Source organism: Chroicocephalus ridibundus, chromosome 13 (assembly GCF_963924245.1).
Source record: "Chroicocephalus ridibundus chromosome 13, bChrRid1.1, whole genome shotgun sequence".
NCBI lineage: Eukaryota > Metazoa > Chordata > Aves > Charadriiformes > Laridae > Chroicocephalus > Chroicocephalus ridibundus.
This window is the reverse complement of record NC_086296.1, coordinates 14,244,535-14,267,322: the sequence shown is the minus strand read 5'-3', so window position 1 is coordinate 14,267,322 and position 22,788 is coordinate 14,244,535. Positions and strand designations below refer to the sequence as shown.

Genomic DNA, 22,788 nt, shown 5'->3' with positions numbered 1-22,788 from the left:
AGTTCTTTTTGTAAAGAGCTAGAAATACAGCACTTAACTAAGCATGCATGTCGGTACAATAAAAATTTGCAAACACTACCTACTCTTTTTGCCCAACGCGGTTGGGTTTTAATTAAAGGCCATTCAGAAGAAATGTGTAGGTCTCTGGAATTGGTAAGACGGAGCTGGGCTTCCCAAATGAGGTCTGGCATAGGCTTGCATCATATGCAGATGGCAAACAGAGTGCTGCATAATATTTGCTTGTGTGGACAGAGTATGCCCCTTTCAGGTATTTGGTTCCATAGTAGGTCTAATCTCAGAAGCCATGTGGGTACTAGATCCTTAATATCTTACTTTGTTGAAATGTAATGAATATGTATATCCTGTTGCTCCTCAGAGATCAAAATGAATATCCATAACCTGTCATCATCTGGAATACAGACAAGACCTTAAGATTAGTTGCTGTCAGCGCAGTTAGGCTGTAACAAATGCAGGACTGCAGTTTCAAATGAGAACTAAGGAATAGAGTGAAACATCTGTTTGGGTGCAAACTTCTAAGATAATAAAAATAATAATTAAAAAAATCTAATATAGAAAAATATATTCTATTGTTATTTCTTTTCCTCAAAAAATGAAGGCACGTTTACAAGTAATTATATTTTTTTTCTGTGTAGATTGTCTTCCGAACTTGCTCTTTACAGACTTGCCAGTTACTAACATAATTACCAGGTAGCTGAGGTTGGAAGGGACCTCCGGAGTCTGTCTTATCCAAGCCCTCTGCTCAAAGCAGGGTGAGGTAGAGCAGGTTGCTCAGGACATTGTCCAATCAGGTTTGGAATTTCTTCAAGAACAGAGACTCCACAGCCTCTCTGGGCAACCTGTTCCAGTGGCTGACCGCCTCACAGCAAGAAGTTCTTTCTTATGTTTAAACAGAATTTCCTGTATTTCAATTTATGCCCATTGCCTCTTATCTTTTCAGTGGATACCACTGGTTATACCCGCTCTACTCTCCCTGTCAAGTATTTGTATACATTGATAGGATTCCTCCCCCAGCTTTCTCAGCCTCTCCTTGTAGCCTTTATTAATAATAATTTCACAAGCATCAGCATGTTGTATGCTTTGCAAGTGATTATTATTTGAAATTGAGTTCTCAGTTCACACAAGATTCTCTTGACTTCAGTCACGTTAGCAAAATTGTTAGACACCACTTACCGCTGGGAATCCTTCTTCTGCTTGAACTTCTACTTTTTTGAACTTGTTGATTAGTGCTTACCAAATTTCACAGAGCAATAGAAGTGTCAAAGACATGAAGTTCCTAGAAGTTTCTGTGAGATGGTGCAGCCAGATGGGGATAAAGAATCCTTGTTGTACCCTCACTGAGGTGTAAGGAGGTACCAAGGTAGTTCAGACTTTATTAGATACTTACGGCACATCAAGAGGATCAATCTGGATGCAAAGCCAAGGAAAACTAATCATCGTTTGCTTCATTACCGTGGAGTACTTGTCTAGATTCACTTGTCCATGAACAGTGCCTGCATATAAAGACAATCAAAGTATTCAGTATTTACTGCTAATAATATAAAATGTGAGATTTACATTCTCTTTGAAATTTCTCTTCGAAATCTGTTTTTCAAAGCAATTAATAGTTAAAATAAGGAAAAAGCTTATTTTTAATCAACCGAAGCAAGACAATTGACTTCTAAATAACAGTCTCTATTTAAGTATTGATGCGTATTTTAATGTGCTATTGTTTTTTCAAATTTTTCAGATCCCTGTTAAACTTGTACAATGTCACAAGGGGATTCTATTTGAGAATATTTATAAACTATTAATATCTAAAAAGTGTTCATATTGTCCAATGTGGCAGTCACAGTTTCTGTTTGATCTCTGCTGTTGTTTGAAGGCAGTATGAAGTTGTATCAGAGAGGTGCCTCTGCAGAGAAAAGTGAAAGGATTCCTTTATATTCTATCACACGCCATTTTAAAAGACCTTGAAAAATTGGAGAAAATGAATGGCAAAACACGTCACGTAGTTCAGAATCAGTAAATGGCATACATAAACTCGATTAGTCTGCGGCACATGAATAATACTTCAGTTCTGCCCCATACTAGTAAAATGCGGTTCTGGTACCATGTCTGCTTTTGAACGCTTAAAGATGTGGACAAATAGGATGGAGTCCAGAAAAGTGCAGTGAGACTGATTATAGATTTTGCAAACAGGACCTACAGGAAAAGGTGGAAAGAATTGAAGTTGTTTAGTCTAGAGAAGAGAAATTTGAAGGAGAGACGCTGTAACAGTCTTCAGAGACATAAAAGGAGAAAAAGAATAATCTTTTCTCTGCTGAACCTAAACTGGAGCGAAGCAAAACTAGGTTAAACATGAGGAAAAACTTTCCCTGAGGAAGGATAATGAAGTGTTAGAGTAAACTGGCTGGCGGGAAGCTACAGAATTGCCATTAGCAGAGAGGTGGGTGGGTTGTTGGGGGATTTGTTTGTTCGTTTTTAAAGACCAGGTTAGTCACATGTGTTGATCCAGCTTTGAAGCAGGGGATGGACTAGATGATCTCTTCAGGTCTCTTTCAGTCACATTTTCCATGATTGTGTCTAAAGTATGCGGCAAAACAAATCGCTACTGAAACTAGGGAATGGCATTTTTCATATCTAGAAACAGACTGCGGCGTAGGGATTGTGAAGTGACCTCCGGTGAGTGGCTGGTTGTGTCCTCCGGTGTTTATACCGTTATATGACGTAGGTATTTGTGTGTGCTCCAGTAGTTTGTCAGTGATTTTCATGGATAAAAATCAGTGTCACTGTATGAGAACAAAATGTTTTTGCCTGCTGCAAAGCTCTGTTTCATGTTATGCCATGTATTGCTGCACTGTGTAGTAGAAAAATATTACAGAATTTTGGAAAACAATAATTAATGCACTCAAATGTAACTTGCAAGCTCTGGTAGCTCCTTATTTGTCATCTCATACTTCCTATCCTTCCCTTTCCATCATACTTTTTTTTTTTCCTGGCAGTTGTAACGGTCCTTGATGATCTGTCAAGTTCACAATGTTGTAGAACATCTGAAAGCCAGTGAAATAAATTTAGAGCCACAGCCCTCAGTATGTCTAGGGATTTGTAGTTTTGACTGCCTCTTTTTTTTTCTTTTTTCTTTTTTGTTTTTAATTAGAATTGTTTATAAAAAGAGAACTTGGGAAGGTCTAACCGGAGAGGGGGGGAAAAGGCATGAAGAATCAAAGAAGATACAGCTTGTGCACAATTTTAAAAGTTGTGTTTTGAAAGTCACCTGATAGAAATATTACCTAGTTAGATGCAGTGATGTATAGCAGTGAATCCTTTCAGCGTTTCATTCTTAAGGCTTCTTAAATTGCGTCAGGCAGAAGGACAAAGTGTTCTGTACACTGATTTGACCTTGTTAAAATGCGGCATATTCTTACTTACTTTTCCATCCAGAGCAGAGTAGGAGGGTTACTCAGTCGCCAGTGAACCTAAAGCTCCCTCTACTGTTGTACTTTGTAAAGATGACTGTGTTAGATTTCAGTTAATCTAAACCAAAACCGTATTTCATAGTAGGAAAAGAAGCATCTGCTTATACAATAGCTGATATGGTTTCTGCATCACAGACAGAAAGAAATGAAGTGCAGAATGTCATAGCTTTCAGGCTGTTAACATGTTGAAGTAATATCTCAAATTGTTATCTCTCTGATAATCATACAGTATGACTGAGAACCTCACATACTATGTTAATAGTATACACTAATGATCAACAGTCAAACAATTTCTGTAGTAGCATACATTTCTACTGTAAGATTTTTACCAGAGCACATTTTGATACTGGTATTTCAATTCAAGCATATTATAAAGAAATGGCATCACACTAATCCATTCGTTTCTTCAGTGAAGTTTTATCTTGGATATAAAAAACTGATTCTTGCTTTGAAATAGTCTACATAAATTATTTGGTTTCTCAATAGATTTAGAACCATCCATATTATAACAAATTTAGTGTTGAAAGCAACTCACCAAAGACTATATAAATTCAAGTTTAACATACAGGATGATTGGGAGAAACCTCTATCTGCACTATTTCGTAGTAATTCAATCCAAGGCTGTAGGGGGCTATTTGAACTCCCTCCATTTAAGCAGCAGAGTGTATTATCTCACATAAGGTGAGATAATACATGCATGGCTGTACTCCGTATGTACCTGGTATAACCTAGTGCCACCTTTGTTACCCCAAAGGCAAGTGTTGCTTTGAAATGTAGTTTACTTAGCCTTTCGTAATGAAGCTTTAGGCACTTTCTAGTGAATGTGAACATCTGTGTGGTCAGCAGCCTTGTAAGAGGGAAAGTGTCTAATGTGAACGTTAAGAACAGCTGTAACATTAATGCTTCATTTATATTGCAGGAGAAAGTGGATGCTCTCAGAGCAGTATCAGCCATTCAGCTGTACAGGAGGGGACAGTTAGTGTACACAGTCCAAAGAAATCAAGCAAGATTACTCCAAAATTTCACAATCATATGGTTCACCGTGTCTGGAAGGAATGCATTCTCAACAGGTCACAGTCCAAGTAAGGCAGCAGTTCTGACGGTTTTGTTTATTAATAACACATAATATATAGTTTAAATTGTAATAGTTTTGCCTTAGATGATGTTATTCCTCACAGAATTCTTTTGCCACTAATCAAAGCTAATGATGCAGAACAGCATTATTAAAGAAAATTTGTTACTGTGTTCAGCTGAAGACTCCTAACACTTAGCGTTGTATTTGCAGTTGTGTATCTTAATTGTGACAGTCTTTGAGGTTACAAATCCATAATAAGTGCCTTCAGCTAGATGCTTTCAGATTTATTGATTGCAGTTTCTAGCTGCAGTTGTAGTTACTAGACTGAAAGTTGTGTGACTGGAGAACAAATAGTATGTATTTGATACTTAGAACTCTAAAGGGTAATATCTGTAAAGCATTACATTGCATGTGTTGGACTAAAATTCCAATCGACAAGGATATGGTATATTAATGTTGTTAGACCTTTATTACTGGAGATTTAAAGCATATTCATGGCATGGAATCTTTATTTTTCATTATTTCCATGCAATTTCCTCACTGGAGATGTCAGACGAATTTCCAGATTCACTTTAAATTGCCCCTTGCTTCTTGTGCTCAAACTCCAAACAGAGCTATCTGATGTAGAGCTGGTACCATGCTCCCACATAAATCAAACTGGAAGTTTTAAGGAGTAGTAGAGGGAACTACTGTTAAATACAGAATTCTGTTTCAAAGGTGAAGTAGAAGGAAGTAATTTCTTTGAGGGGAACATATGTGAACTTATGCATGTGCATTTTTAAAATTTTGTTTTACAAAAGGTGATAACTACTAAAATAATCTTTTCTTCAGGAGGAATCAAATTACAACTGCAAATTTGGAAGAGGAAGTTCCTAACAATACTGTTTCTTGGGATTTTGTGGATCCAGTCCAAAGAGTCAGTTGTTCTTGTTCCAGGTGAGCCTTGAAGAGAGTAAGCATTTATTATATTGGAAGAGCCCTGTTTAATTCAGACAGAGGTACACTTACAAAAGGGAGTTACATTTTAGCTGCGAGAAGAGGGAACTCTAATCGTAAAAACTGTGATCATCACTCATATGCGGGTGATTAATATGCATCTCATATCACTGTCACTTGCAGTAGTCAACTTGAGTGGAAAAACGATCCTAGCCAAGAGAATGGGGGCTAGAATCACTCAAATATTTCTCATTCATAATGAACTCATCCTTCAGGCTTTTTGGAGATGTGAGCTGTACAGTTTGGAGCGGTAAGACTCATGATGAAGAGGGACAGAAGCTGCCTAAATTTCAGAGCATCCTGATGGGGAGATAGCGCTACTGTCCCTGTTTAGAGGAAGAGGAAAAATATCCTTAAGAAACACTTTACTCTGTGTACCTCTAGTCAATCTGCCATATCCACATTGGACACCAAAAAACACCCAAGAGAGTACAAAGCCTTGCAGCATGGTCATCTGCTGTCAACTGATCAACGAGAAATCACAGCTCACTTACACAAACACTTCAAGAGTTTATTAAATTATCTGTCATCTTTGATGAATGCCTAAAGTTCCAGTGCTGTTCGCTCAGGAGAGGCAAACCAGCACCACCAATTCTGAAAATTATCAGAGCGATGTTACAGGGCTAGGAAAAAAACAATTTCCAGTGAAATAGTCCTGTGAAATGGGTTCTACTAAAATTTTTAATTCCTAAGGTGACCATCTGTGTACAAGATTGGTAAAGGTGTTTTTATGACCTAAAGAAGTTATTCCTTAAGTATGCACAGATGTAAATGCTATTCATATGATCTAACAGAAATGCTGATTGTCCTCTGCTAACCCTTTTCATATAATTTTTTTTCCTGTCTCATCCCCCCCTGCCCCTCCCCAACTGCAATAAGGGTCTTTGCCCAAACAATAGTCAACACGACAGCCAGTGATGTGGCTGAAATGATTCTCTGCTTTTCGTCTGGTGGGGGCACAGCTGTTTTTCTTTTTTCTTTATTTTCCTTTTAACAGCAAAGTAAACTCGAGAATAACGCTGTTCTTAATAGTAGTAAAATTCATATATTGTCTAACCAAATCATTAAACGTGTTACCTGCCACAGCAGTCTCTGCAGAGCTTTCTCTTTAGACTTGGCTGTCCAGAGAAATGTAGGAATGTAGCGTTCTCACAATCTCTGAAGGGTTGCTGATTAGAAATTTCCATTGTCCAAAACTGAATGAAGCGAGATTGTGTCCTTGTACCTTTTGCGTTTGACTTTTCCTGAAGCCAGTTCTCCTTTGTGTATTTAGAAGAAGAGAGAAAGGGATGTAGAGGAATTGTGCATCATGCAGAGGGCAGAGTGTTCGACCTGGAGACTCTGCGCTGTGTCCAAAGTGAAAGTGTTGCTCTCCTGCAGCCTTGCTCTTTAACCCCTGATTCCTGCAGCCTTGCTCTTTAACCCCTGATTATATGTTGCTTGTATGTATATACTCAAAAATGCAGAGCAGATAAACGTTTTTTCAGGATGCCAAGTGTTTCCTGTGGAAAACTGAGGTCCAGGCTCGCCTGGAAAGGGTGAGGAATCAGTAGTGGGCAATGGAAACCTTAATCGGTGGATAGGTTCAGCTGCATTTGCAACTTCACACTGTCTTTTAATAGCTCCAGCGATAACTACAGCATGCTGGAGTTAGGAAACACAGCACCTGGAAATGAAAACATAATCCTTAAAATAAAGGCAGTACCTGATTTCAAACAGCTATAAAAATTTTCTGTGTAGCTGCAGAAACTGGACAGCTACTGTCATATAGATATTGTTTTAGTAATTACTGTGCCCATTCTGTGTGTATTGTATAAATGAGGGTATAAATTTCAAGATATGATCTTAAATATGGAGTCTTAAAGGGTTTTCTGGTGTTCAGCATCAAATACGATCTTCTATAAACCCAGCTGTGTGTGTGGCACAACAGACTGCCTAAAATAATTTCCTGCGGTCAGTTAAAATACGGTGAATGATGGAGAATTAAGTCAATGAAATGTTACAAGAACATGCTTAAGGCAAATCTTCAGCTACTAGGGCATTAGCTCCACATTATGGGTGATTGCAGCTAAAGACCATCTGCTGCGGCAGAGAATTTGCAACACGGCCTGGTAACAGCACAGCCCACAAAGCAAGCCAGGACCATACCACGCAGCATGGATGGTTACTGGAAAAAGATGTAGCAAGGACAAGAAGTTGTATTTGTACCATTTGACAGCCGCTGGGTGCTATAAAACTCGGATATTTTCATAGCTAAGTCATAAAAGCAGAATTGATTTTCTTCAATCTAGTAGTCCACTTTACTTGTGGTAATGTAGTTTATCTTTGTGAGTAAAAAGCGTATGATATGTTTTGAAATGTTTTGTTGCTGTCCTAGATATTGTTGTTCGTAAACAAAAGTAGGGATGGAGTGATTTATTTTGCTGTGGTATTTAACTTTAAACAGATATAAATGTTAAACACAATACATCTTCCAATTTCCGCTCAGCTTAAAAAAAACTAAACAAAAACCCCCAAACAACAACAAAAAAAAGCAATAAAAATACGGACAGAGTTATATGTCCCTGTTGTAACATCCTTGGGGACCATCGGCTATATGAGGAAAATACTGTTTAGCAGTACCTGAAATACTGCAATTCACTCCTGTGCTTCCCAGTCTCAAAGATACTGGATACAAATTTTAAAAAGCCAAATTAAAATCTGAAACCAGTAATAAGTTTGTGTGTTACTGCATTTTTTGTTTTTAATATTTTTAAAATATGTGTTCATGCTGTGTTCATCAGTCGGTAGTTGCTTTTTTCTTCTCTTTTTTTTTCTCCTTGTTTTTTTTGTTTGTTTTGTTTTTGGACTAGAGTTGTACTTATTTTTCCTTCCCTGATATGGAGGAGAAAACTGCCATGAGAGCATCCTGCCATGTATTGTGTCTGTGAACATAACTAAAACAATTCCGATCTGAATCTTTTGTAACAGATGCTCAGGAGTGTGCAAGAGTCGTGATGTAGTTCCACAGCGGTAATTTTATTTGAAAGGCTATCTTTAGGGTAATGAAAACAGCAGTAGCTTGGATTTTTTTGTTATATTGCCTTCCATCTGAGCAGTACTAAGCTTTTATAAGCATTAAATCTTTCCTTTGAATGCTGTTTTCTGGAGACTGTCATTTTCCATTTTATAGGTCAGAGAAACTGCAGCAAAGTTGGCTTGAACGACCTGGTCCAGATCAGAATCTGTTAAATGATCAGGAACAGAGACGAGATTTCTCAGTGCTGTTCTTTGGGGTTTTTTTCCCCCCATTAGATCAGATAACCGTATAAACCATGCGGTGACTTGTTTCTGCCTCTGCTTTCAGGCACAAGGTTTTCAAACAGCGTTGTGCTGCTGGCTCCAGCCGTCCCCCAACGATAAATCAGCCAGGATTCAGTGTGGGAACATCGTCATCTTCATCGTTGCCACCTCCTGCCTCTTCAAAGCACAAAACAACAGAGAGACAGGAAAAAGGAGATAAACTGCAAAAAAGGCCTATGATGCCATTTCACCATCGGCCCTCTGTGACTGAAGAGCTATGCATGGAGCAGGACACATCAGGGCAGAAACTGGGCTTAGCGGGAATAGAGCCCTCTTTAGAAGTTCCTAATCCCAGAAAATACGAGAAGCCGCTATCTATACCTGCTAGAAATCCAAGCAAGCAAATTAATATGAATCCTATGGATTCACCCCGTTCCCCTACTTCCCCTCTGCCTCCCACCCTTAGCCCCCAGCCAAGAGGCCAGGAAGCAGAGAACCTGGACCCCCCTTCCGTACCTGTAAACCCAGCACTCTATGGCAGTGGGCTGGAGCTTCAGCCCTTGCCCAGCTTAGACGATAGGACAGTCCTTGTTGGACAGAGGTTACCTCTGATGGCAGAGGTCAGTGAGACGGCATTATACTGCGGGATAATCCAGAACAATGAGTCAGTAGATATGTGGAGGACCTATAGCGTCCCATCAAGTGATGATCCAGAGTTCAGGCCGCCAGATCTTCCGTGTGAGAGATATGATGCCAAGATGGAAATAAACTCGGACAGCACTGCACTGAAAAGGTAGGAGTGCAAATAGATCCCCGTGGTGGTTTTATTAAATTATAAGCATGACCAAACTCTGTTTGCAGTTGAAACTGAAACAAGTAGAAGGCTTCACTGTAACATTTTGGTAATTACAATGGAGTTTTGCTAGGCTGAAAAGGTTATGTGTTCTTCAAAGTATTTTGATTTATACAGTGACAAGATCAATTCTTTTTTCATTGTCCCAAAGCAGTTGTTAATACAGTAAGATGTTTAATACTAAATGTAGGCAAATGCATCCTTTATTTGAGGAAAAAGCATTTCTGCTGGATGAAGGAGGATGGAGAGAGACGTGGGCTGTATTTGTGTGTGACAGCTACAGATCTGAAGAGCTGTTATTTTTCTCTGTATGTTTGGTTTGTTTCATGATGGCTTTGTTTGCTTGTTTATTTTTACTTTCAGGCTCTTAGCACAACCTAATAAACGGTTTAAAATTTTGGAAGAGCAGAAACCAGTGCAGACACTGAACTATCTTGACCCCCTGCCTCTGATACAACAGCCTGGAGAAGGCTTGGGAGACGCTAGTGACCCTTACACTTTTGAAGATGGTGATATAAAGTACAGCTTCACTGGCAATAAAAAATGCAAACTTGGGGCTGAGAAAGATCCTTCGAAAAAGAACAAGGTAACATGTAAATCCAGAGTCTTTATCATTAATGTTCTTACTGGACTTTCTGCACTGGCTCACAGGAAGAAACTTCATTTCACTGTGGTGTTTTTGAGCTGGTATTTGCTGGCGTCCCTCTGAACCTGTTTGTATATGAAAACACTGCTGTTACAAGGAATACTTTCCAGTTATATATATTCAGCTTGACCAGCAGCAGGTTCCAGATTTAAGCTAAGAAATAAAATACTTTGAGCCTTATATTCGCTTGTAGAGATGAAAGAATTTGCTGGGCTGCTTTTTATCTTTCTTGCTTGCTTCAGCTTGACATCTCACCTCACTGCAAAGCTCAGATCTCTCCAGCCCAAGCTTATTTTTCTTCCCTTGGGCAAAATTAGTGTAGCCTTCTGCTGAGAGGATTTGTGGCAGGGACACTATATTGGATTGAACATTTCCTTAGAGGTGTTCTTCCATATGTGAACAGAAGCAATTTAATCACCATTCTTTGGTCTTCACCTGCCCTGTGTGCATTGTACTCCTTATGCATCTTACCCATTACAGAGCTGCTTCACTGCCTGGCTACTCACGCATTGTTCTTGTGTGGGTAACCACCAAGCTTAAAATTCTAGAAGATATGTTTTCTGGAGAAATTGGAGTGGCTAATTATCTGTACTGGCTATCAAAGTTAACTGATGTATGTGGAATCCTTTGTAAATAATACACAACGTTACTTCACGTTTTTCGTAAGACGTAGATAAACAGCAGACAACTGTGTTCTTTTCCCTTCTTAAATTTTGTTTTGCTTCTCAAAGCATTTAATCCAGAGCCCTAAGTTTGGCTTGACCTAGGAAAACAGTTGTTCTTACATAGCTTAAATTAATATCCACTAAAAACTCTTGGATTTTTTGTACAGTCAGAAGATGGAATTGGTACCAAGGAGATCCCCACAACGGGTCATTCTACACCAGTTCCTGATGGAAAAGATGCCATGTCTATTTTCAGTTCTGCTCCTAAGACTGGTGAGTAAAAGCTTTTTAATTCACTCTGCAAAGCAAAAACGCTCAAAGTTATGCAGTGAAATCTGAAAGGAAAAAATCACATACTGAACATTTTACTGTAAAATGAGAGCTATAGACAGCTCCTGAGATGGAAAAAACTTGATTCTGCTTGTCCTTTTTATAATAATGTAATTATTTATTCTTTCTATAATATTAAAGTTAAGCAGTAGCTGCCTTCGTTCTTTCGCGATTGACCTTTGGTGCTTGCTTAAAACTTGACGGCAGAGCTATTTCTAGACTACAACATAGAAAAGGGGTCTCAGTGATTCTTGCTTGTCCCATGTTTAGAGTGGGAAGTAAAATTGAAAAAAGGTGATTTTGTGCTTAACTTTACTCCCATTTTTCATGGGGTTTTCCCTTTCTTTTTGATAGATACCCGGCAAGACAATGCTGCAGGCCGAGTAGGCTCTGGTAGCCTCACACAGGTGACGGATCTGGCTCCATCACTTCATGACCTAGACAATATCTTTGATAATTCAGATGAAGATGAGCTTGGTGTAAGTCTTTGTAGGGCTGAGTGTTCTGTAGACTTAAACCTCTGCCAAAGAAAAGGATGTGGATGGAATCCTAGTGGGGAGTGATTATCCCTAATAGATACGAGAGTTTCGAGGTAGGAGGCTTGGATTTTAACTAGGAAGAGTTGCTAGCAGAGAGAGGTATCCTTTCAGGAGATCCATCATGGAGAGAAATCATCACTGTATAATTCAGCGATATTAGGAGATCACTTGGGTAACATCAAAGCTTGCGTTGTCTGACAGTTTTTCAGTCCTGAGGGGAACCTGCATACAACTAACTTGCTGATTCAGTCATTGCGTAGACAGGCTATAAGAATACTTCCATAGGTTAAGCAATGTAGTTGCTTTATCATTACATCTAGTTTTGTGCCCTTAGCTTTTGTCAGTATTTTGTGTTTGTTTGAGAGTTATGGAAAAGATCCTAGTTTTATTAACTGGTGATTTGTTCTTTTACCTTGTTTGAGATGTTGCCCAAAGAAAATTAAATTCAACCTTAGTGAATTTCAGTAATTCTCTGAAGCATTTCTATTCCTACAAGCGGTTTATTTCAGTGCAAAGAGGAATAGTTGCTGAATATTAGGAAATACAAAAGGAAAAGCAGATTTACATCAGTTACCAGGAAAAAAAAAAATCAAGACACATAGAAGGGCAAAGCTTGAATAATTACTGTTTTTAAGCTTAATCTAATATAGCCATAATGATACAGAGGGAGATCCGACTGATAGTAGGTAATAGTATTTAAAAGTCTAATGCCTGGTTCTTGGCAGTACTTTTCAAGTACACCAATTTATTTACCACTTCTCCCTGTTCTGTGGTTCTACACAAACTGCACTTAAGATGTCGCAGTTAATATGCAAATCTACTAGAGGACTGTTGTGTCAAAATAAAAAAATTACCTTTTTCTGTGTAGTTGGCCTGGACAGACCTAATGTTCTTCCTGTCTTAAAACTTGCACGTATTGAGCTCTCTCCTGTGGTAGTCTGCTTATGGCCTTCTTACTCTGTGTCCTGTTCTCGTCGTTGTTCTCAGGTCAAGTAGGCACATTAATTTCACGTCCAGTGTTTGTGATAACATTTTCGATGTAATTTGTGTGTGTATATAGATACATGTGATATGCTTATATGTATGTATCTATATATTGGGGGGGTGTTTGGGCAGGCAAATATTTCAGAGATTTTGTTTCGTTTTAGTGTTGAAAGAGAAGAAAAAGAAATCCAGCCTCCTTGGGGGGAGCGGATGGGAGAGTAGAAAAGTAAACTTTTTTGTTTCTTGTGAAATCTCATTCAGAGAGTTTCCGGAATTATTAATACCTTATGAATTCTAATATTTTGTACATTTTTTTAAGATGGTGTGTGATTATTCTGCTTTTAGGCTGTATCACCAGCTCTTCGGTCATCAAAAATGCCCACAGTAGGGTCTGAGGAACGCCCTGTAGGGAAGGATGGTAGAACAGCAGTACCTTACCCACCAAGTAAGTAGCAACAACTGATTACCACTTTGTTGACATTTAAAATCTTCTTATAGCTACCATACTGCCTTTCTGTAGGAAGCTTATAATGTTATTTTTTCAGGGCTAGGAGGTAGTGTGCTTATTTTGTTCTGTAATTACCAGTTGCCAATATTAAAGGAGGATAAGCAGATTTTAATGAAAACAGTGGATGGTAATATAGACGTGTAGTTAATGTGCCTGCTGAGATTTCAGATGCTCTTCTTTTGACATTATTGTCTTAGGTTGGAAGTACGGGAGGGATTTGTTACAAATCATTTAGAAGCTATCCCCTCTGTTCTCAATTCAGTATTTAGTCTCAGTTAGTCAAACCATTACCATATCCTTCTTTAAGTATAAATCATTCTTCTTTTTAAAGAATTTAAAGCTAGACTTACCAGTTGGACATTATGGCACAACCTGTCTTGGAAGAAAATTGCATTCAGCATTTGACAAATTCAGACTAAAACCACCTTCAGGCAGGGTTTAATCTAGATGTGGAAGTGCGTGATTAAAATCGAAGAGCTAGGTTCTAACTGAAGACACGTTGCAGGCACTACACATGTACAAGGAAGGCTATAGGAGTGCAGGAGATTTAGAAATTAAACTTAGTATGCTGAAAATGTATGAAACGTAGATTAAAACAATAGAGCTTTTTTGTAAGGACTGTGCCAACAACTGTGTTTGGAATGATAACTTTTACTGGCTGAGATAGATGGGTTTTCTTGCATTTCTTGCACCTGAAGGGAGGGTGTAGTGAGATGGGTGCCGGTCTCTTCTCTCAAGTAGCAAGTGATAGGACAAGAGGAATGGCCTCAAGTTGCGCCGGGGAGGTTTAGGATGGATATTAGGAAAAATTTCTTCACTGAAAGGTTGTCAAGCATTGGAACAGACTGCCCAGGGAAGTGGTGGAGTCACTGTCCCTGGAGGGATTTAAAAGACGTGTAGACATGGTGCTGAGGGACATGGGTTACTGGTAACTTGGCAGTGTTGGGTTAACGGTTGGACTCGCTGAAGTCTTTCCCAACCTAAATGATTCTATGATTCTATTTATATAGGTGGCATTTCTCTTGACATGAAAGAGAAATGTATATATGTATGTGCAAGAGGAGGAAGGTGAGAATTTTTGGTGTAATACTAACCAATCAAATTATGAATTACAAATTACTTAGTGGTATGGAGGAAGAATGTTTGATTTTTGTGGCCGCTATAAGCAGAAATCAAATCTCTCTGCAAATCATTCTGTAATGCCTTCTCATTAACGTTAGCTGGTAATGAGAACAAATTGAGGAGAAGAAAAAAAACAGTCTGAAGGAGATGAGTCAGAGTTTTATGGACCCATAAAAGCTGTGCTGATTTACTCAAATGTAGAAGCCTGAAGTATACAGAGATTGGATTTTGACAGGTTTAGTTGATCCATAGCTTTTTAAAATATGCAAAGCTTTTTCAAGCATGACACACATGAAAATGACTAATGGTAGTTAGCCTGTTGCTGTAGGGTTGGGGGATTTTTTGTAATTAAACTTTTTTATGAATCTGCACTGCAGAATTTTGCTAACTGGAGTGAGGTTGAGTGTGAGAAAATGATATACTCCAGAGCTGTATGAAATAAGTTAAATCGATACACTCCACTTCTGTTTTGTAGCTGTCGCCTTGACACCAGCTGTCGAGGCATAACAGTATCTGCAGGGAAGTGAAATGCCTTGTACATCATAATAAAGTCCCACTGACCACATTTCATTTTAACCTTCCTTCCTGTCCCCCTTTCTCCCGTTTCTAAAGCACACTTCTCTCTGTTGAAAGACAGAGGCAGTAGCTAATCCAGCTGGCATCCTGAAGATTACATTTCATACTAGCATTGTGTGGAAAATAGTTTTTTCCATTCTACTGAACCTGTTTTCAACATTAATTTATCCTCTATCAGGACAAGACTAAGGTCTTTTAAATTTAAAGACTGAGAAAGGAAAAAAAAAAACCCAAAACCAAACCCCAAACGCCAAACCAATTGAGTGGGAATAATTCATATCCCATTATTTACCCTAGTATTCCAGGTTGTGAAAGACTTTGGGGTCAGTTCTGACTGTTATTGCCAACAGAACTCCATTTTGAGAGGACTTTCACCTATTTGAGTTGTTTCCCTTTGTCTAAAGAAATAAATAGACTGGCTGTCTCATTCTGTGCACAAAAGAATGAAATTCAGGTTTCAGCTCTGTTAAGGCAGAGTGGAGACACATCCTGAGGCTGCAGTGTCCTACAAAAACGTACTGTTAGGGTATGTATTCATATGTATAAGCTATATATAATTTTAATTCCATTACTTGTGTCTGTCTTTTACAATTTGTTTTTGAGAGTTCAATGTTTCACCAGTTTGGATTTCCACAATGCAGTGTTTACCAGTCAGAAATCCATCTGTATTTATTTATGAATTTTTCGTAATCTTTAGGCTGCAAAAATTATAGAATACAAATACGTCCTTGTGTCCTGTCAGCTCAGGTTGGATGCATGTATAGGAATGGAAATGGGCATTTAGTCTGTCAGAAGAAGTATTTAAGAAGAGATACCTATGGGAATTTACCCTTCTCTAATTCGAGTATTTTAACGGTAAATTCACCAGAGTGATGGCTACGTCCAGAGAATATTTGTCCTAATTCAACCAAGAAAAGATAACATATATTCTGAATTTTAAGCAAAATAAATATGGAAGCTGGTAGCTGGAAGGAGAAAGAATGTAGCTGAGAAGAAAATGCAAGACTTGTTTTGATTTTTGTTTTATTGCCTTATGCTTTTTTAAGCCTTTCTGTTGGGGGTTTTGTTTGTTTGTTTTGCGTAAGGAAGAAAAATATACAATGGATGATTACATTACCTTCATTTACTGAGAAGTAATTTAGGGATCTTCCTGCCTTAATGTATTGTGATGCAAAGTTGTTACTATTATTATAATTTTGCGGCTTCCTCTGGCACTTGTCACTTTTGGATGCCTGGCAGTCTGATTCTTAAGCAAAACTGCCTATGTTTGTGTTAGCAACGGTAGCCTGTCTTCTTTTCAGGAGTTGTGTCGCTAGGGACCAAATGAGACCACAATGACTGTGTGGCAGTGGAAAAATGCAGCTAAGTGCACGCAAATTCCAAAAGCCTCCCGTTTTAGGGCTCGGTATCAGCTCTAAAAAAGGGAAGAAAGTCCTCTGTATCTCCTTAGTAACAGTTGCTGGCGTGACCTTTGCATTAGTGTCAATTAATCTCGTCTATTATGAAATTAGGTTTTTGTTGCTGTTAAAATTGTACATAGAATTTGTGTATCTACCAGTTTGTAGTTTCTGCTGAACAATACGCTTGCAAAGTATGCCTAGGAATTTTTTGGGATTTATCTCTAGGAGTTAATTTTTCATCTAGATCTATACTGGTGTCAGAACTCTCCTATGTCTGTAGAATCTTTGCTAGGTTTTAACGGATGAAATAAGAGTTAATATTGAGTCAGTTTCTTCTGGTTTATTGGATTTCCTTGAGAATTTGTATTTTAGTGATTAACAGTACGTTATTTCATCATATTTAGCCGTGGCTGATCTCCAAAGGATGTTCCCAACACCACCTTCTTTAGAACAACACCCTGCCTTCTCCCCAGTAATGAGTTATAAAGATGGGATAAGTTCAGAGACTGTGACTACCTTGGGAATGATGGAAAGTCCTATGGTCAACATGGTTCCAACACAGCTTGCTGAGTTTAAAATGGAGGTGGAAGATGGATTAGGTAGCCCTAAACCTGAAGAAATTAAGGTAACATGACAAAGATGTGGTATTTTTATAATCTCATCTATGTATGTTTTGATTTTTATAAACAAGTCACATGTATTGTAGCGTGTGTAGCAGAGTACGTAATAAATGTGAACTGGATCCCCATAAACTACATACCAGTCTGTAGTTGGAAAAAAAATCTTTAGCAAAAGAGATTTTTAATTGTTTCCCTGATTTTACCTATAGGTATTTTTCTTCTCATAATTTTGTTTGTAAAGATTTTGAGTGTTCTCGGGAAACAAGCAATATTGTATGTGAAATGAGGCCTATGCCTAACAGAAAGAATGTACATATATCAAAAAACATGGTACTTGTGACTAAGTAGCTGTTAAATGATTTATTTCTTCAGATGACTTTTCTGTAGCACCTTTTATGTATAGCCACTCCTTGCTGCCAGTCTCTGGGGATGCAGCTAGGAGAAAATTCATGCATGTAGAAAGGCTGCCTTTTTCTCTCTGAAATGTTGCCTTTTTTGGTTAGGGTTGAAAATCTCTGAGAAAGCCCAGGGGTTGAACTTGCTCTGTTTCTTCTTCAGCTGATGTTACTTCACAAGTTTTAAGGCCAGATGGGACCATTCTTATCTGACTTTCTGTATAACACAGGTCAGGTAATGTCACATAGTTACTCCTATATTGAGTCCTATAGTGTATCTGAGTAAAGAACTATTTTTAAATGGGGACTCTGCTGCTGGGTACTAGTACTCACCTCCCCGACTTTACATATCAAGATGTATCCATTTTTCCATAGCATCACATAAAAGGACTTAACATAAGCACCTGGCGTACATTGATTTGTATTTCATTGTTCCATCTTTAGCACAGGTTACAAGGTAGGATAAAACCATTCTGCCTGCTTGTGTGTATTCTGCATTACTTAACTTTTCGGGCCAATTTTTGTCACTTTTGTCAGAAGTTATCGTCGTCATATTTCCATGCATATAGCTGGAGGGTTTTTTTATTTAAAAATGCATATTTCCCCTGTAGAAATACACATCACCACCTTCTGCACCAAGCTCATTTGTACGCAGTTAATAAAAAGGGAGATACACACTGTAACTCTTGTCTTCCCGGTAGTGCCCAACCCTTGATTTTATAGCCTAATTCTTCTCCTTTGGGCCCACCCCGTCCCTAATCTGCCACAGCCTGTTCCTTCTATTTTAACAGCTGTTTCTCTCCCCAGCACTACCTCCTTCCCTCTCATTTTGTGCTCCCGTGAGTGTTGGAACTAACCGAAGGCTTATTTTTAAGCATCTGCATTGCTGAGAGCGCTATACACAGAAAGATACAGCACTTGCAGTTGCATGGACATCAATACGGGAATACCGATACATAAATATATCTTAGTATAAATGATTTAGTCAGCTATGAATTAGTAAACTTTCCTGCACGGCAGTAAATGGTATACCTTAGGTAGACTGAAAGTAAAGCACAGGCAAGCCAGAGGGTGATTTTCTCAGTAAGAGCATTGAGTTTTGGCCCTGGGAGAGGAGGAAGTCCCTGTCCCCAGGAGAGGAGGAGGAGGTAAGAGACCTGGTTGCACTCAGGGATTATGTCTCCATATTGTGACAAAGTGTGTCCAGTCAGGAGTGTTCAGGAGTCACCAGCTCACAGGGCGGCACGTTAAGCTGGCACCTGTGAAGGGGCTGAGCTGGTAGAGTGTTTTATGAACAATTCTGTTGAGAAAGAGAGACTTTGCAAAAGTGTAAGGGAGTTAGTTACCACTGTCCCCTTTGTGAGGACAGTTAACCACCCGGAAAGCTAGCCATATATATTATTAGTGCAAGATCTCTTCTTCTTTCTGTCCTAACCTCCTAACTTTGAAGGCATGATGAGAGACTGCATCTTCTTAGAGGTTTCACTGCTGGCCATTTGCCTTGTACAGTTTGTGTATCTACCAATTTTTATACCATTAGAGAAGTTTGAAATAAGTTTTTTATACGGTTTGTAAGACTTGGCCTTGCCACAGACCTTACTGGGTTTTTTTCTTCTGATTGTGCAGTAAATATTTGCTTAAGACTAGGATAATTTAGGCCTGGAAAGAAAATCCGTATTGCAATTTGTTGAGCTGAAAGTTTGAGTGGGAACAGATTTTAGGGCGTCATTGATGCTGAAGATATTTTAATCTCCCTCACATCCATTTTAGGAGTATTAAAAGACATATTTTAATTCTGCCTGATAACATTTCCAACAGCACAGTTTACTTGCTTTTAAGTGTGTCACACCTGCTCATACACACCAGTGGGGGAAACAAGCACCTAAACCCATTGCTAATCATTTTGAGAACATGTAAGTAGATTTCTTTTGCTGAGTGTTCAGCAGCTGAAGGTAGCAATCCACACATTCCTCATCTCTCAATGCTTTACAAGGTGCAAGGGAAAAAATGCAAAGATCTAATGAGTTGTTAAATCCTGACATTCTGAGAGAGACTACTGTTACTATTTTAATAATGATTTTTACTTTGCAGTAGTGCCTCAAAAGGACTAGCTCTTTTCTTCTGAAAGAAACTTGGAATAGGTGTAGAAACTCTGGCTGAAGTTCTTGTCGTCATTCTCTGCAAACAAACATGACGGTCAATGAAAGTCCAGTTTGACTGACTTCATTCATATTTATATTTAATATTAAGTTTACTAGATTGTTTATATATTTATATTTTATAGTTTATTTATGGTTAATATTTGGAATGTGTAAAGTGTCCGCTGTTGTTACTCGGATTATATTAATCCCCAACGCAGGGGTTATTCAGAGAGGCTGGCGTAAGGCACCTAAGGTTTCTTCACCCTGTGACTCGGCCTCTCTCTCCGTTGTCAGTATAAAAGTCTTGCAAAGATCAATCCTTTAAGTGCCTAAAATGGGTGCTTAAAATCAGGTATTATGAAAATTTCATAGTGCACTACTCATTTTTCAGACATAGCTTTTCTTAAATGAGTCTAATTGTGAAGTCTAGTGATATTACAGTTGTATAGCATCTCAGTGAAACAAGGAGCCTCAGCTGAGTTTCCTTGAAGGAACTGCTCTTGAATGTTTTGTAGAATGAATAAATATACTTAATTTTGGAAAAAATGCAGCTGTAGAGGGTTCAAACAGTACAATAGATTTTACTTAAAAATAAGCATCTAAATGTAAAGAGCAACCTTACCATATTGTTGTAAACAATGCCGCTTGGATGTTACAGGATTTTTCGTATGTGCACAAAGTTCCATCATTTCAACCTTTTGTGGGCTCCTCCGTATTTGCTCCACTGAAGATACTGCCAAGTCAGTGCCTCCTACCTCTGAAGATACCGGATGCCTGCATTTTCAGGCCTTCTTGGGCTGTTCCTCCTAAAATTGAACAACTTCCTTTGCCACCTGCAGCCACTTTCATTAGAGATGGCTACAAGTAAGTACAGTCTTGTAGGAAATGAGTTTGTCATGCCCATACCTAAAAAGGCTCGTTAATTAAAATTCTTGCATATATTAATAGCGCTTTACTGTGCACCAGAACCATAAAATATCCTGCAAATGTATTTTAAACCTTTTAAATTTATCATTGTCTCAGATTGAAAAGTTCTGATAGTAGGAACATTTGAATTAGAAACAGCTTTTGGAAATTGGTGGTTGCAGTATGTGTCCACTTCACTTTTAGCGCTTTTAAAAGAACAGGAACATATGGTACTTGAATTAATTGCAATTTCTGATACAGGAAAATATTCAACTGAAAATAGAAGTGTTAGGGAACAAAATTAATGCACTTAACCTCTTGCGTCTCCGCTCCATTTCAGCGCCCAGTTCTCCAGCCTGCAGTTCGGCTCCCCTCTTGTTTGTACTTGTGCATTCAGTCGGAGCTTCAGTCTGATGATATCTGGGCCTGATCATACCCGTTTGCCTTCTGAGGGCTCTTAAAATTTTGAGTAGGCCTGTGACAGCTCTCTTCTCCGTGTTCTCCCGTTAGCTTGTCTGCGTTCTTGTGATTTAACCTGAATGGGTCGCATACGGAGCTGCTAATCAGGCAGCTGCAGATGGGATGTATGCTGCCCTCCCCATTCTGAATACTCGTACAAAAGATGCCAAGTCTCTCTCGAGTATGAGAGTGCTGTGACCTGTAAGCAGAGACTGCTATTAAATTTAAAAGTTTGTATTCTTTACTCAGTTCTCAGAAATTAGCAATGTTTATGAAGAAATTAATTGCTGGAGATTTTGAAAGCTATCAAGAATTTGCACCATTAAATTCATAAAACCTCTTAAAGGGCATAACAATAGTACAAAGGTCTCCTGCTGCACTGCATTCGTGTCTAGAGGAAGTAGCCTATATCTTTAAATCAGTCCTTTTCCAGCTGCAAAGGATCCTTCAGTGTTCTCAAAAGAATTGCAAAAAAGAAATTGTAAACCCTTGATAGTGCCTAGGGAGCAATTTAATTCTCAGTTTTTTTCATAATAGTAACTGATTTCACCAGGCCTGAGCTGGTTATTAATTTCAGGTATTTGTTGGGGAAAAAAACCCTTTCATTTTCAATATAATCCAATTAGAGTGAAGATTATTACTGCAGGCTTCCGACAGAGTGGTGATTGCCAATCAAGGTTTCTAGGTCACCTTTTCTTATTAGTCTGAGGCGTTCAGTATGCTTCAGATTCAGAGCTCCTTCAAACCTTTGTTCATTTTTTTTTTCCTCTCTCTTGCTTTGAGTTGGACATACAGCAGTTCAAGGTAATAAAATAATTCCAAGGAATAAGGTCTTCACCATTTTCCTTTTTGAGTCACTAATGATACGTGAACGTTAAAATAGCACTCCTTTCAAATAACACGCAAAATACACAGTAACAACAAACATGAAAAAAACCCGTTTCCCCTCCTTTATCAAGAGACTCGGTGAGTTCTTACGCTTTTTCCTTGCCCTAGTATGTAATGAACACATTTCAAGAAAAGCGAGGAACTTATTAGTAACTTGGAAAGAGAAAAATTAATTAGAGATCTTATTCTTTTGATTGGCACCATATTACCTGTTTCTTGATATAATGAGTCATTCCAAAGAGAAGATAGATCTCATGGGAATGTACAAAACTGTTCTTTGGTCACTGAAATTTGGCAGAAAATGACAAAAAAAGTAATAAAAACCAGTCATGACAGGAAATGACCCAAAAATATGATTCTTAGCTCTGCTGGACGAAGAGTTTGTAGTGGACTGTGTCAGATTGTGCTGTAGGCTGCGTAATCCTAAATGAGGATTTGCATTTCTGGTATCTGAAATACTGTTGCCAGTTGCACAGCGCCATGAGGCAATATCATATACGCGCCACATGCGTGACTTCTGACAGCTATTTGAAGTGATAATTTCTAAAATAAGATTTCTGTGTCTCTGAAATATTTTCTTCATTTCCAGTAATGTATATCTTTTTACAGATAATTGTGCTTAATACAACAACTCCAATTCGTTCTCTTTTCCCTGAAAGAGTTACCAATATCCTAAAACCTTAACTTCGTAATTTATTGAGAGATTCTTCTCAAGAGCATTTGAGTTTTAGGCCATGGGAGTAATCTTTAAGAGGGCTAAGTGCCTGAGATGATACCTTTTTATTATACTGATAAGAAAACGGTGCTCATGATGAGAATTACAATTTTAGTTGAGAGACGTGAGTAAAAGCTTACGAGCAGAATGTCTGAAGGTGTTCTTTCTTTACTGCACTTTCAATGAATCCTTTCAGTTTTCACCATCTCCTT

At 38.4% G+C, this 22,788-nt stretch overlaps 1 protein-coding gene across 2 annotated transcripts in view; it reads left to right on the top strand.

Annotated features, from left to right (window-relative positions):
• The window catches only part of MED13L (mediator complex subunit 13L), a 202,315-nt gene that overhangs the window by 150,133 nt on the left and 29,394 nt on the right, over window positions 1–22,788 (top strand). For both annotated transcript variants that reach the window (XM_063350783.1, XM_063350782.1), the window contains 9 exons: window positions 4,396–4,558; window positions 5,383–5,487; window positions 8,894–9,622; window positions 10,046–10,268; window positions 11,161–11,266; window positions 11,678–11,802; window positions 13,192–13,291; window positions 16,857–17,077; window positions 20,267–20,472. In XM_063350783.1, the coding sequence (XP_063206853.1) occupies window positions 4,396–4,558; window positions 5,383–5,487; window positions 8,894–9,622; window positions 10,046–10,268; window positions 11,161–11,266; window positions 11,678–11,802; window positions 13,192–13,291; window positions 16,857–17,077; window positions 20,267–20,472 (1,978 nt within the window). The remainder of the gene's footprint in view (window positions 1–4,395; window positions 4,559–5,382; window positions 5,488–8,893; window positions 9,623–10,045; window positions 10,269–11,160; window positions 11,267–11,677; window positions 11,803–13,191; window positions 13,292–16,856; window positions 17,078–20,266; window positions 20,473–22,788) is intronic.